This window comes from Notothenia coriiceps, unplaced genomic scaffold (genome assembly GCF_000735185.1).
Source record: "Notothenia coriiceps isolate Sejong01 unplaced genomic scaffold, NC01 NC01_scaffold00012941, whole genome shotgun sequence".
Taxonomy (NCBI): domain Eukaryota; kingdom Metazoa; phylum Chordata; class Actinopteri; order Perciformes; family Nototheniidae; genus Notothenia; species Notothenia coriiceps.
The window spans coordinates 321,636-336,196 of NW_011345642.1; the positions used below are offsets into that span (position 1 = coordinate 321,636).

General features: G+C 44.8%; 1 protein-coding gene across 3 annotated transcripts; it reads left to right on the plus strand.

Annotated features, from left to right (window-relative positions):
- Nucleotides 1-301: 301 nt before the first annotated feature.
- Nucleotides 302-14,326, plus strand: gprc5ba (G protein-coupled receptor, class C, group 5, member Ba). 3 transcript variants are annotated; one of them, XM_010773775.1, is made up of 4 exons: nucleotides 302-1,107; nucleotides 8,326-9,357; nucleotides 9,590-9,735; nucleotides 10,965-14,326. In XM_010773775.1, exons 2-4 carry the CDS (start codon nucleotides 8,328-8,330, stop codon nucleotides 11,007-11,009), a joined length of 1,221 nt encoding a protein of 406 aa, XP_010772077.1. In that variant the 5' UTR covers nucleotides 302-1,107; nucleotides 8,326-8,327; the 3' UTR covers nucleotides 11,010-14,326. The 3 variants fall into 3 exon arrangements, with proteins under 3 accessions (XP_010772077.1, XP_010772079.1, XP_010772078.1); XM_010773777.1 differs by having other exon boundaries at nucleotides 303-1,107; nucleotides 9,590-9,711; XM_010773776.1 differs by lacking the exon at nucleotides 302-1,107 and adding an exon at nucleotides 5,055-5,460.
- Nucleotides 14,327-14,561: the final 235 nt, after the last annotated feature.

The following is a 14,561-nucleotide window of genomic DNA, read 5'->3' on the forward strand; positions in this document are numbered from 1 at the left end:
TGGAATTATGATCAGTAGAAATGACCATGTCATGGGACCTTTAATGTGTTCCTATGTGATGATATGTTACTTTTATCATGGGTTCGTTTCTTGCTGTAAAGTACTACATAAATGAGATTCTTTTAGTATAATATATTCAAAATAAACTGGTTTGATTATTTAAAAATAACAGGCTGTGAATTTATTGAAATCATTTTATTCTGAAAGACACAACCGGAAATGGAGTTTCGATATTTTACCTTGACACAGCCTGGTTTATTTTCTATGTTAACACAGTGAACGAGGGAAAAAACAGTATCGTAGAGACGTAGACTGGAGTTAAACAGGAGTCGCATGTAAACTGTCTGTATGGCCTGTGATAGTGACATTTACTCCATAGATTTTGGAGGTGTGTGTGTAGAAAGCATTTATTAAGGTGGTCCCCCTGTCAAGCGCCAATTATTTATCGGGAAATATAACAGTTAAAAGGAGAGAGGACACAGAGCAGTCCTTGCCGGCTGAGGAGAGCTGTCACTTTATCTGTGTGTGTGTGTGTGCATGTGTGTGTGTGGAGAGGGATTACCAGTACGCGCGTGATGCGGAGCGCAGTTTTGGTGATGCATTCAGTCGGGAGACTTGCGTCGGGGAGCACTGAGCGTCAATCCGGACATTCAGCGGCAGATTACCCACAGTAGCAGGGGAAGGGGATCCAGCCGGTTCAGGACCACCGTCTCTGCAAATCACAGGATTTCGACTCATTTTGTGTTTTATTTCTTTTTTTGATGAATGCTCTGTTGGTGCAGAGTCAACGTCAAAGATGCGCACCGCTGAACAAAGGATTTAGGGGAAAACGATCGAAAATCTCTGTGACAGTTTAATCCTGACACGAGGGTGCCTCTGAGAACAACAGATACGGGCTAAATAGTGGGGTTGATCTGCTTTCAAGGCTGAAGCAGGAGGAATCATCTGGGCTGACCGCGAACGAGTCCATGTGGATGGCAGAATACGCAAACACAGCGAGCGGAGCTCATTCCGAAATGTGACATTTTTACCCTCCCAGTCTCCCATCAAACCTGACAACCGTGCATCTGCCTTCGTTCCCGATCGGATTTGTTTACATCGATTAAGGTACGTGCTGTTCACCATAGGACATTGACTAATGAGAATGGGGGGTGTGCGAGTGACATCCTTGTGGAGATGCGTGTGCGTGTTATATTCAGGGCTATTTTGTCTGAACCCACGGGGGATCTCGGTGTATTTGAGTGCCGGTTTGTGTTGCAATAAGCCTGTTTCGAGGCTTATTACCTCTGAGGTCGAAGTTGAATCACTGCCTGGGGAGAAAGGCGATGTCGATGCACCAAATGCATAAAACGCAGTATTGTAGACATAAATGTAAATCCACGCAAAGGGCATGCTGCAGAAATGTAAATGTACAGAAAGGGCATGGAACATATGGTGCTGACCTCAAAGGGCAAAGCCATGTTAAGCTTTACTAAAGACATGGATGACTTTGACCTGTGTGATGTTTAAGGCCTGGCTGGCTGTGGTACATCTTTCTCACGAGGATAAAAACGTTTGTCTCTTTTGAGAGCTGTGCCTCCATTGTCACACCACAATGAATTGGGATATTTGGGGAGTGTCAATCACTTGTGCATTCTTTATTTTAGAGGTTAGATGTCATTCTTTATATTTGGATCCCACACACCTCAGTAACAATGGTCTTACTGAGGCTCCCTCAAACAAACACACTCTTCTGGAACCCCCAGTGACCCTCACATGGGGCCAGTATTGTTAAGAGAGGGGGGTGTGCTGAAAGATGAGAAAAGAAAAAAGAGCATTCTCCAAATGTGTGTTTGTATTGGGCTGTTCCTTAGGTCAGCTAAAACCAAGGGTGTCCTCTTTATTAGACGTGTCCCTCCCACAATGGCGTCATAAACAAACAGCTTGTTGTCTAACTGGGAAGAAATTGACACTTAAATGGCCACTTGAGTCCAATTAGACTAAGGAAGTTTGTTTGGAAATTGAAGTCAATGCATGGATTGACTCTGTGGGTCAATAGATAGATGATACATGAGCCTGGAGCACTGTCAGTGTTTCAGTATTTGTGTACTCTGAAAGCTCGCAGGCCTATTTTGGAGCGTTCTGTTTACCATCATTAATCAATATTCAGTGGAGTGGAGCTTTTTATTTTCAGGCTCAGCTTACATAAGTTAGTTAGCGTCCTCATGGGAAAAGAGGATGCCACACACAGTATCTCCTCGGGGCTGACGCCATATGTACCTTGTTTGGAGGGGTGTGTGTGTGTGTGTGTGTGTGTGTGTGTGTGTGTGTGTGTGTGTGTGTGTGTGTGTGTGTGTGTGTGTGTGTGTGTGTGTGTGTGTGTGTGTGTAGCCTCTTCCCAGGACACAACTGAGTATGAGCTGGATGTTCATACATGGAAACCTCTGCTTCTCCTTTCATATGAGCATTTGTGTTCATGCATTCACCCCTCCTCCCCTCACACACACTCACACACACACACACACACACACACACACACACACACACACACACACACACACACACACACACACACACACACACACACACAGGGATACGCACTCACACGCGCGCGCGCTCCAGACACAAGGCTTGCTCCAATTCACCCTTTGCAAATCCGCCTGTTCCTTGTTTCTCCTGCTCCTCTGATTACTATCTCGCTCTCTAACCAACTCGGATCTCTCTGGGCTCCTGTGATCAACCCCCCTAATTCAACCCATCACTTTATCTAAAATAGAACATGCCTATTACCGTCACATAAAAGCAGAACACATGATGCTGTGGGTTTGTGGCTCTTTTTCAGGGGGCCTTTTTAGGTATGGGATGCCTTCACATCAAACCATTGGTTGTTGATGTAGGAAGCAGAAAAGGGGGCAGAGGGAGGGGTGTAAGGCGCTGCCGCTGTTAATTGTTAAGTCAATTTGCATATGGTCTTGCTGTGGGCCCAGTCACATGGTAATGAGCCCTAATTAGGATGGCCGGGAGTGTCTGAAGAGGCTGGGGGAAATACTTCCATTGCCAGTTTGTTCATGCTGATACCCAAGGGGCCAGTGCAGTCAATGGAATACCCCTTCTTCAGTCTTACCATTCAACATGCCTTTCTCTTAGCCCTACTGTCATCCAAAAGTATTTTTATTCCTAAAACTTCTCCTCCCTAACTCCTTTTCAATATTTTAACACACTCATACGTCATACTTTGACGTCTACAGTTTCGCCCCCCCCTCCTTCTTCTTCTGCATAAACTTTTTTCCTGCCTTTTATCTGGGATTGGTGATGTTTCTCTGGAGGATGACAGATGTGGGGAGGAAACAAAGTCGGATCAGATAATGCGATGTCATACATGGTTAATGCATTTAATGTGTAGAATTACATCGGACGAGTCTCCGGTGTTAAGCTAAATGCAGTCATTTATTTGTTCTAGAATAACATATCAAAGTTGCTGCATGTGTGTTATGAAGTATTTATACACAGGAACCTTGTATTGCTCTGAAGCTGTGATGTCAGGTCAGTTTATTTCCGCAAACTTGAACCATATATCTTTCTCAATATTCCAACGTTGATGTATTTGGACTATATTTTGACATTTTCCGCTCGAAAGATCCCACTCAATGTGAAGCTCCTAGCGAAGGCCATTTCTGGAAAGTCACAAGTTCAGCGATTACAAAAACCATGTGTCCTATCAGTGTACTCAAGGTAGCAACAGAAAGCCTATCTGTTATGGATGAGCATCCTAGCTAAGAGTATGTCTCTTTTTCAAACAGAGCTTCTCTAAAACTCCAGGGAGGGTACGTTTTAGATGCTAACTTGGTGACGTCAGAAACACGCTTTAAAGGTAGCAAGGGAGAGATTTGCCTGCTAACCATCTGGTTAAAGAGATATGAAACAGTGAAGAAGAAAGACAAGCATAAGTTACATCAAGGATCTCAGATATAAAACAGGCATGTCCTTATTATAAGTAAATCTCATACAGTGAATCAAAACATCCAGACGGCCTGGGTTAATTTAACATGACTGATATCTGACGCCTTATGTAATCCCAGCCGCTGATGTCAAATGTAAATGTATGTGCTCTCAGAAAGGGAAAGGTCTGTTAGTGTTAGAGAAGAGGATGCAGAGTCTCTAATGGCGTCACTAGCAAGCAGATGCCAGCACAGGTCCTGAAATTGACCTGCTCACCTCAACAGCTGTGTTCCCAGCCACACTCCTACACACTCGTGCCGACTAAGCACACACACTCTCTTCATCTGTAGTCTGAATTAAACAACAGTAGAAGAAAAAGGTGAATTAAAGCGAGTCGTCAGAATGCAATAATCCTCCCAATTATCACCATGGTAATTAGAAAGCATCTGCTTGTGTGCTATGTCTGATAATTATAGGAGGTAATTGTACAGGATGGCTCACTAAACCCCCCCCCCCATCCCTACCTATCCAGCCTGGAGCAGATTTGAAGGACTGCAGTGCTGCACATTTGCACTCTCACGCCTGTATTCCTGTTGTGTGTGTAACAGGAACGCATGCTGCATACTTGTCACATTCTGCCTTGTGTGAGAATGGGGTGGCTTCACACACAGATGCATACATGCAACCTAGCAGAATGTTATATTTACATGCAAATTGAGCCAGCACACATAGGCATTATCCCAGCCTGTGTATGTGACACGTGCAGCACGAGTGCATGCAACCCCGCTACTTGCAGAAGAGTACCAAACTAAGATGGACTTCTGGGTGCCAGCAGGCTGCTTGGCACTGAGGAAGATGATGCCTGAGAAACAGCAGCCATGCAGCAGAGCTGGCAGGAGCTGGATCCTTCCCCACTTACATAAGATACACAGCAAGAATAGAGGCAAGGGTGAGTGAGGGAGGGAGGGAGGAGGAAGGGGCGCAAGGAGGGAAGAAGGAGAAGCCAAAATGGAAGGAAGAGGGTGTGTTTTGCGTTTTAAACGGTGGTGGGGTGAAAGAAGAGGGAAAATGTGGAAATAGGAGGCGTGTGAGGCACATCTTTCACAGCAAATCTTGAAATGTAGCAGAGAGATGAGACCGCGATGGCTGCTCCAGAGGAGAGGTGGCATTGAAATCCGGCCAGAATAGAAGATTTTAAATGGAGGGGAGGACAGAAATGGCTGCATGGAGAGGGACTGACGGAGAGAGAAACATGTCTAGAAAGATGGGAGGCAGGATGAGACGGCGGCCGCATCCTCTGTGCTGCACAAAGCGGAAGGCCAGGGGCTGTTTCTCTCGCTCTCTTTCCAGATGACTCATATTAATAGGGAAGAGGATTCAAGTGTGTATGGCATGTGTACTGTAGGTGTGTTATGTACTGTGTGTCATGCATGTCTTTAAGATGTGTTAGTGTGCATGTGGCCCTCTGTGTGCATCCTTCAGCTCACCAGTCTGCCAAGTCCCACTCAAAGAACAACCAAGAGGGAGTGACTGGATGAGAGGGTGAGTGAATGAAAAAGGTGGTGAGCAGGACACAATCTCCTGTCTCTGTGTCTCCTGTCATTGGGAAGTGTAACAAAGAAGACAAAAAGAGAAGTGCCACAAAAACAGGCAGAGGAGGAGCAGTCTGCACGACTTGTTGAGGTTGAGAGAGTCTTTGTCTCCTTTCCCTTTTGTTGTTTTCCTGTTATTTAGAGATAGGGCGCAACTATGGCAATCACGAGAAAAACAACATGACATTTATCAGGATGAGTGTGTCTGCTTTTGGGCTCTTGTGCTGTTCTGAAAGTAAGAGTAAAGGTTTTTAAAAAGCTCTGTGTTTTTGTGTGTGCGTGTGTTTTGGTGACTCATCCCTCTATAAGAGCTGATTGATGTTAATGTGGACCAATAATAACCAGTGGCAGTGGGCTGATGTAAAAAGGCGGAAAGCAGATGACTGGAAAGAACAGGCTGAAACAACGGAAGGAAACGAAGGAGCGAATAATTTTTGTAATGAGGTTTGAGGTGGAAGAGTTTGTTAATCCCTGAAGGATACATGAAAGCTCAAAACACATGAATATGCAAAAAACACAGATACATACACACATTCATCTCACTGTTATGCCCCCTGGAGTCTCACAGATATGAATAATGATTCTTCCCAAGTTGAAAACAATCGCTGCCCTAAAAATATATGTTTAATTTGAATATTAGGACAGATGCATCAAAAGCGTGTAAATAAAAAGAGTTCCAGCGATGCAGGAAATTGGGATAGAAAATTGCCGTAGCCCATCTGTGAACATATATTATCCAAGATATCTTTATGGTTTATTGCACTATTGTAATAAACCACTTTGGTTAAAAGCCTCAGCTAAATGCTATGGAATGTAATATAAAAGATAAGAGTTAACTCGCTTATCATGTTATATTAAGTTATTTAAAAACAAGAGAGGCCGATGGTCCAGCTCTTTTACTCGATGCAGAGTGTGACAGTTATATAATCACCATATTATTACAGTTTGAGTTGGTTGAGCTTATTTTAAAGAATACAGGGCTGCAACACATTTGTATTGAAGTTATGGATCCGTATCCAGATACTTTTCACGATTTAGTCATTAATTGTCTGGTTTGTGTAACTTCAGAAAATCTATAATTGCCATTAGCGTCAAGTGGTACCTTTTTAAAATGCTTTTTTTGTCTAACCAACTGTCAAAAACCTCAACATTTTTCAGACTTTTATCCCTTAAGACACACAATGCAATAAATCATTCCCTTTGAAAAGTTGGAGAACTAGGACTTTAATACATTTTGTTTTAAATGACTTACAAACGATACATTTTTTCAAGTAAGTTGTTTCTTTTGTTTCCCTTCATCTTTACATTCTTAACTGTTGGGCAGTTTCATCGATGACAATGTATGCTCAACCTTGATTGTTAAAGAGACTTGTAGCTGTTTCTGTTAACAGTAGAAAAACTGACAAATCATACAATCAAAAGCAGGTGGTCTTAGTACACTTGCTGCAAAGTCACCAGAATTCCTTTTCACATGTGTCCCTATTTTCCTCATGATGAAATAAATCAGAGTGTCTAGGGGCCTGTTGCTTTCTCACTGTCTGGCCCATTTAGTTAACTACATGCTGGAAGGACTGTGTGACCTGTATCTCTGGCTGGTGTGTATTTAAATCTACCTATCCCCTGCCGTCTCGACCATGTAACTCTCCCTGACTTACTGGGAGAGGGAGAGTGACGCCTGGGATTTCCAGTGTCCTTAATGTGGTATTTAAATACTGTACCACAAATAAATATTGTGGTACAGTCTATTTGTGGACCCCAGGAGATTTTTAATGTCAAAACTAGACCTGAAATAAACAATCCAAAGTAGAGCTCCAAACATAAATCAACTAGAAAAGTGTATGTGTTCTTTGTAAGAGCAGATTGTTTGACGTACTTATGTATGAGTCAACTTGGAAAGTATTTCTGAAAGCTTAGCGATGTAGTGGCGAGACAGTTGACAGTAACCTGGCAAAATGATGTGTGTGCGGCTCCAATCGGGGCTTCAAGCACTGCTCAACCTCTCAAAAAACACAGCTTGTCAGGTGAAACAGCAGCACTGATCATCCCAGCACAGACCTCAATGAAAATAGGGAATGTGTAGTTGTGTGGCTGCTTCTGTCTGACAGTTGTGATGAATAAAGGAATAAGCAGACTGAGACAGCATTGATTTCGCTCACCGAGTGCTGCTGTTTTTTTGCACCGGGACACAAAAAAAGTACCGAAGTGTTTTTTTCTTGTGCTTGAGGCGCTGTGTATTTGAGTGCAGTGTATTATGCGCTGTCTCACGCCTTGCTGCAAGCCCTGAGATCTCTGATAGTGAGTAGAACTGCTTGTACACACCACTTCCCTCCTCTGTATCTTGTTTTCTGTTCATACAAATATGCATGATGCTGCTACTTCCCTGTCAGTGCCCGAGCTGGACAAATAATACATCTGCAACTCTCTTCAGAAGCACTTCAGGTGCTCGGACACAACCTCACTTCTCTGTGAAGGAACTGAAGGCATCTTATCTAGGCTTCATTTCTGACATTGTTTATTTCAACAAAAAAAGTTGAAAGCTTTCAAATGACAGGATGATCAGATACAACTCAGGATGTGTGTGTGTGTGTGTGTGTGTGTGTGTGTGTGTGTGTGTGTGTGTGTGTGTGTGTGTGTGTGTGTGTGTGTGTGTGTGTGTGATTGTCTGCATTGTCACTCACATGCAGATAATTACTGTGGGAATGACTGACTGCTCAGCTCTGTCACATTTATAACCAGAATGACTCATTGTCTTTCACTTTCCCCTCTTGTTTCTCCTCTCTCCTTCTTGGTCTCCCTCTATCTTCTGGTCTCTCAGAGATGGCGTTCCTCCCGGTCCTCCTCCTGCTTCTTCTGACTGTCGCCCAGCGTGCCATCGGTCAGGACTCGGAGGACTCTGAGGCTCTCCCAACAGGCTGCGGCTGGGGCCTTGTTCGTCCATACACCCTCCTCTGTGACCTGGACTCCATGTGGGGTGTGGCGGTGGAGGCAGTGGCTGCTGGGGGGGTGCTGACGGCCTTCTTGCTAGCCCTGATCCTGCTGTGCCGCTTACACACCATCGGTGAAGCTGAGAAGCGCAGCGGCGTCGGGCCCATCCTCCTGCTGCTGCTCGGCATCCTGGGCTTGTTCGGCCTGAGCTTTGCTTACCTGATCGAGCAGGACGAGTCTTTATGTTTGCTCCAAAGGGCCCTGTGGGGTGTCCTGTTCGCCCTCTGCTTCTCCTGCTTGCTAGTGCAGGGTGTCCGCTTGCGCAGGATTGGCCTTGAGCGTCGGAGCCCTGGCGGCTGCGCCCTAACAGGCCTCGCTCTGGGTTTGAGCGCCGTGCAGGGCATCATCGCCGCCGAGTGGCTACTTCTCACGGTGCTAAGGGAGGGACGACCTGCCTGTGAGTACCTGCCGATGGACTTCTCTTTAGCCTGCAGCTACGTGTTAGCCCTTCTTCTGGCCGCGCTCACTGCAGCCTGCCTGGCCCTGTGTGGGAAGACAAGTCAGTGGCGCTGCAATGCCATCTGGCTGGTGGTGACCTGCCTGCTGTCGCTGCTGCTGTGGGTGGCCTGGGTGGGCTTCTATCTGCACGGCATTGAATGGCTGGGTAGGTCCCCAGAGTGGAATGACCCGGCCCTGGCCATTGCTCTGGTTGCTCAGGGCTGGCTGCTGCTCATCTTCCACGCCATTCCTGAAGCCCACATCTGCCTGAGATCCCCTCCACAGCCCACTGCACCAGATTACTTTGACACCTCCCAGAACTCAACACGAATGAGAGAGACCAGCTTCGACGAAGACATCCCGCTCTCTCACAGGCAGTTTGTGGAGAACCAAGGCTACGGATACAGCGATGAGAACGCTGCAGGTACAGTACAATCCAATATATCTGAGAGAGGACAGGTCTAATATGTGCAGACAGGCTGTAGGTTGAATGTAGGCCAACATGAGTAATAGAACACCAGAACATTTCTGCATGCGTGGCTAGAAAAGATACAGGAGGAAGAGTTTGTGGGGCAGGGTTACACAGCAAGTGTCTCTTTTTTCAAGTGAGTCGCAGTAAGTTATCTCTGTTCACCTCTCCCTCTGTTCCATGCCAGGCTTGAGGACTGGAGGTCCCGCAGGTCCACACAACAGCAACACGGGACCCAGGCCCAGCGCTCCTTTCCGCAGCAATGTCTACCAGCCCACCGAGATGACCATGATCCTGAACGGGGGAGCGGTGAGTACATCCTCCCAGTCTCAGGTACACGCCGCTTACACGCCGCTCTCTCATTCGACCACGCCGACACGACTGCATGCACATTTGTGCGTTCCAGACCGTACTTCATTGCACAGGAATGAGGGAGAGGTGTGAGTATGTGTGTGTGTGTGTGTGTGTGTGTGTGTGTGTGTGTGTGTGTGTGTGTGTGTGTGTGTGTGTGTGCATTATCAGAATGTCGGATGCATGGCCATGCACCTGCGTTTGATGGATTTTGTGAGCACAAGCATGGACGGTTTCGTCACACATGGTCACTCGTCTGACATTGAATTGTGTGTGGGTGAGTGTGAGAGAGGTTCCATTTGTGTGTCAACAAGCCACATTGCTGTCTGTCCACGGAGTGATGCGACTGTCAGCCGGCCTGTCACACTCTTCGGTATGCAGGATGAATGGGCGCTATGTCTGGCACAGATGAACTTATTTCTAGTCACGGTATAATAAATGAAGGACAACAGCAGAACACACCACTGATAGATAACAATGCTGAAGCAACACTCTCTCTTGACTCAAAGGTCATTTGAAGCCACTATTTATAGAGATTGCATTTAAGCATCAAAAGGGAGCACAAAGACTTTTCCTCGAGATGCTTTGCATAAAATATCATTTTGTTCATTCATTCTAAAGTCTATTTAACTCTATAGCAGCATGCTTTCTACTAAAAGGGAAGTGCTCTGCATAAGGCATAACATATATTTAATGAGAAATCCAGCTTTTAAAGTAGCAATTTAAAAGTCTAATAGACATTTAAAAGATTGAAGCACATAATAAAATGGAAGAGAGTGTAGGATCCAAGTGCACGGTGAATAAAAGTCTAATCTTGTTACATTGAGTTAACTGAACAGTTCGGAGAAATATGCTTATTTGCTTTATAGCAGAGGGTTAGATGACGAGATAAATACCTAGCTTGGCACAAAAGTAGCTTTAAACAGCAAGCCCAGCTGTGTCCACAAGTAACAATAAACACCTAGCACACACAGTTTCTGGTCTTTGTGCTGAGCTAAGCTAAGCTAACCAGCTGTTTATATTCAGCATACTAACATGAAGAGAGGTGTGGGTCTTCTTATCTATTAATTAGCCTAAACCGAGTTTGTAGGAAAGTATGTGTGGAAGCATGAGTAAAATGTGCGTGCATGTGTGGGTTAAGATGCATATGTGATTGTGAATAGGTAATCCAAATATTGTTTCATTTACAAGCTGAATGTTTCCCTCCACAGGTGCCCTCTGCCCCTCCTACCTACACGGGGAGGCAGCTGTGGTGAGTGAGAGGATCCGAAAGAAGATGTTTGGTAGAAAATGAAGAGGAGGATGGAGAGGGTGAGGAGGGAGGGGTCCTGGATGAGGGGCCCCGACTGGTTGAATTGGATTCCTACAGGGCCCTTTCCCTCTGACTTAAACACTGACTGCGTGCCATTTTACTGTTGTATGAGTGTGTGTGAGACTGAGAAATAGCAGGGTATGGAGGACAGAGCCAAAGCTCTTCTAGCACACAAATCTCCATAGAAGGGTTCAGAAACTTGAAATGTGGCAGCAAGTAGCAAAACGCACGCTGACTAAGATTTGAAAATATCAACCTGCAGTATTATTTTTCTTTGATTTGCTCTACTGAGACTATACAGCACTGTAAGCATCCTTGAAAAACTGTGAAATCTAGCACCTTTTCCTGCTCTCTCTCTCTCTCTCTCTCTCTCTCCCTGTCAGTCAGGATGTCCTTTCTGCTGCTCCTCAAAATGCTGACGTGGAAACATTTGGCTCTGTCCTCCATTCATCCACAGTGTAGGTTAAGACAGAGCACATGGGCAAATGTACAGCTCGAGCACCACCCGCTTTCAAATAATTTGGCCTCTGTGGGTGTGTGTGTGGAGTATACGAGAGGAACAAGAGTGTGTGTATTCCCTACATCTCAACTCCACCGCTCTGACAAACCTCCCCTCTCCAGGCTGTTATCCTTTAGGGAACACTTCTTCTTCTTCCTCCTTCTCTATCTCCGTTTCCGGTCTCACTGCACTGTCTGTGAATACAACACGTAACTCTTCTAACCTTGCCTCATCCTCCCACCTGCATGGACACTTTGCCAAATGTGAAACAAACTGTAAATCCCGAACACAAGCTCACGGCTAAAGCTGCCCGAAGCACCTGAACAGAGGGGGACGCAAGCCGCTTCTGAACTGTGTTACATGGAGTAGCGTGGATTCTGATTGGGCGAGGAGGGCGTCAGTCATTGGTGGGGAGGCCCTGCTTCCTGAATCTAGGTCAGACTGCTGTGTGCTGCTCTCCCACATCTCCGGTGGCCACTGGCGCTTTTGAACTAGCCAGGAGAAACTGTCACTTTATATTAGCAGGAAACGGAGCGAGGAAGTGAAGCGTTGCCCTGTACTTAATCTCCTCTATCTGTGTTGATGTGTGCGTATGTGTGATTTTATGATTGTCCGGGTTTGGCAGGGGGGGATTTCAAGAAGTCAAGGTTGCTTTCTGGTGCTAAATATCCCTCCACACAACATCCCAGTGTGGCACAAAAGTACAGGAAGAACAACACTGGTGCAGATGTCAAACATTTCAGTGACTGGGGATACATGGAGCTGGTGTGTGGAGATATCCTAGAGCCTTAGAAAGATCAGATGTACAGTTCAAGGTAGAAAGAGAGAGATATCAAATATAAGAGGAGGAAGAAGGGGGATGGGAGCGAGGAGGAAGGAGATAGCAAGGGCGGTCCGAGGGGAGTTTATGCGACAGTGCAAGATCTGTGTGAGAAAATGGCTCCCTGGTCTGACTGTGTGTGTTTGTGTGTGAAGTGCGGGCGACCATGCTGCTCTGCTCTATGTGGTAGTCTTCTTTATCTGGTGAAGCGTCTCCTCCTCCTCCTCCTCCTCCTCCCTCCCTGTGGTCGGCTATAGTTCGAGTGTAGCCCCGTGCCAAGAAGGACTCTGGTTTCACCGGAGTCTTCGTTTCACGCCCTTTCCTTCATCACGACACCGGCTCTCTCTCTCTTCACCAGAGAGGCTGTGTACATAGTAGTGCTGCAAAGCTTTGCTTGCTTGTTTACTTTTTCTTTTCATGACATTATAACTGTAGCCTAAGTTTAGACACCAGTGTCGTACGACCCCTTGAGAACTGACGACTGCAAACTTTTTTTATCTGAGGTATTTTTTTTAAAACTGCTTTGCTTAGTTGTTCATACATTTGGTTGTTGTTTCACTATGCTTTGGTTTCTCTCTTGCTGGTGTCTTTTTAAAAGCTAGCATTTTGGAAATGTTTTGCCATAAAATAGATATGCTTTATTTTTTGTTTAATTAATGTTCATGGAAATGATGAGTTGTCTTATAAAGGGATTTATGTCAGTTGTACCTCCTGCAATATTCTCAGTCAAGTCCTCTCTTCACTGTAACAGTTACAGGGATATAAACATACTTCTTTTTATTTTTTTTAGAAAAATGACTATGGCTGTGAATATTTTTGGCACTTCATGCAGTAAACCATGACTTATTCTGCAATATGAATATGTTGAGGATAATCAATAAAAAAAAGGGTGCTGAACATTTGGTGACCCTTGGTGTCACAGTAGATCAACCCTCGACTAGGAAAAGCCAAAGGGTACACCCCAGACTGCTGCTGTAGGCTAGGTCTTACCCACTGGCTATTCTAAAATGGGATTGGTCCCAGCAGGCCAGCTCCATGCCCAAAGAGAGCGTGTCCTGCTCCTTCAGGCTCTGTTCGGGCCCACCCTGCGTCTTAGCTCATGAAGAAGAACTATCCTCAGGGTTTTGGATGGTCAGCAGTAACAAGATAAAACTCTCAACATTAAGAGCGGAGGGGGGAGGTGTTAGTTCTTGTTGTTTTCACTCAATGTGAAGTACAAAAAAACAAAAAAAAACAATAATACCATGTGACTTTGTAGATTTTGCACTTGTCGACTACCTATCTGTGCATGCTTATCACCATTTCTACATGTAAGACCTTTCTCAGACGTACTTTTGAATACTAACTCTATTTATGTAAAGGTCATGTGACAGCAATCATAATTTCAGTGTATATCAGATGACACATTTAATGTCTGTGCTTTCTTAAACACTAAAGAGAGCTGGCTCTTGAGAAGCAAAAAGATTAAAGTCAGGGGAAATGGTCCAAAATAGTATGATTCCCCAAAAAGGAACAAAATGCCATCTCTACTGGACCTAATAATAACTTCCTTGTTAGTTTGAAGTCTAGAGGGGGGAAAAAAGAGAATCTTCTGACTGGTATCGTCTCTGTGTTTAAAATCAAATAGACTGTGGTGAAATTTGCACAAAACCTCTATGTTAAGTTTGTCATCCCTGGGCAGCCCACTGAACACTCATCCTGGGTTTGACTTGTCCTTGCCTGTCCTCTCCTGATTTGTCTTGCCTTCAGACTGTTCCAGCGAGGCAGCTGACAGGGGTGATATTGGTTTTCACAGCTGTGACTGTGCGGTGACGCAGCATGCCTATGTATAGAACTTGATTCCTCTAATTAGAAGAAAAAAAACAGTTAACTCTTGTTTCTGTAATTGAATCAGGAAAAAAATAAGTTCAATAAAAGTGTCATGTTTGTAGTTAACTTTTAACTGGCTGTTGTGTTTTTTTTTTCTTTTCCAGGTGTTTATGTGTTGCCATATGATAATTATGAACAGTGTGGAAAAAGAGCTATAATGAGAGTGATACAGTAGACAAATCGTCACATATTTGTTTTTTCTAAAGAAATCCAAATGCATTTTTTTGCTAAAGATGTGTTATTTATGTTATAAAAAGAACTAGATGGTCAATGAATTTGGCAGTGCTCCATGTTGGATAAAAAAAACA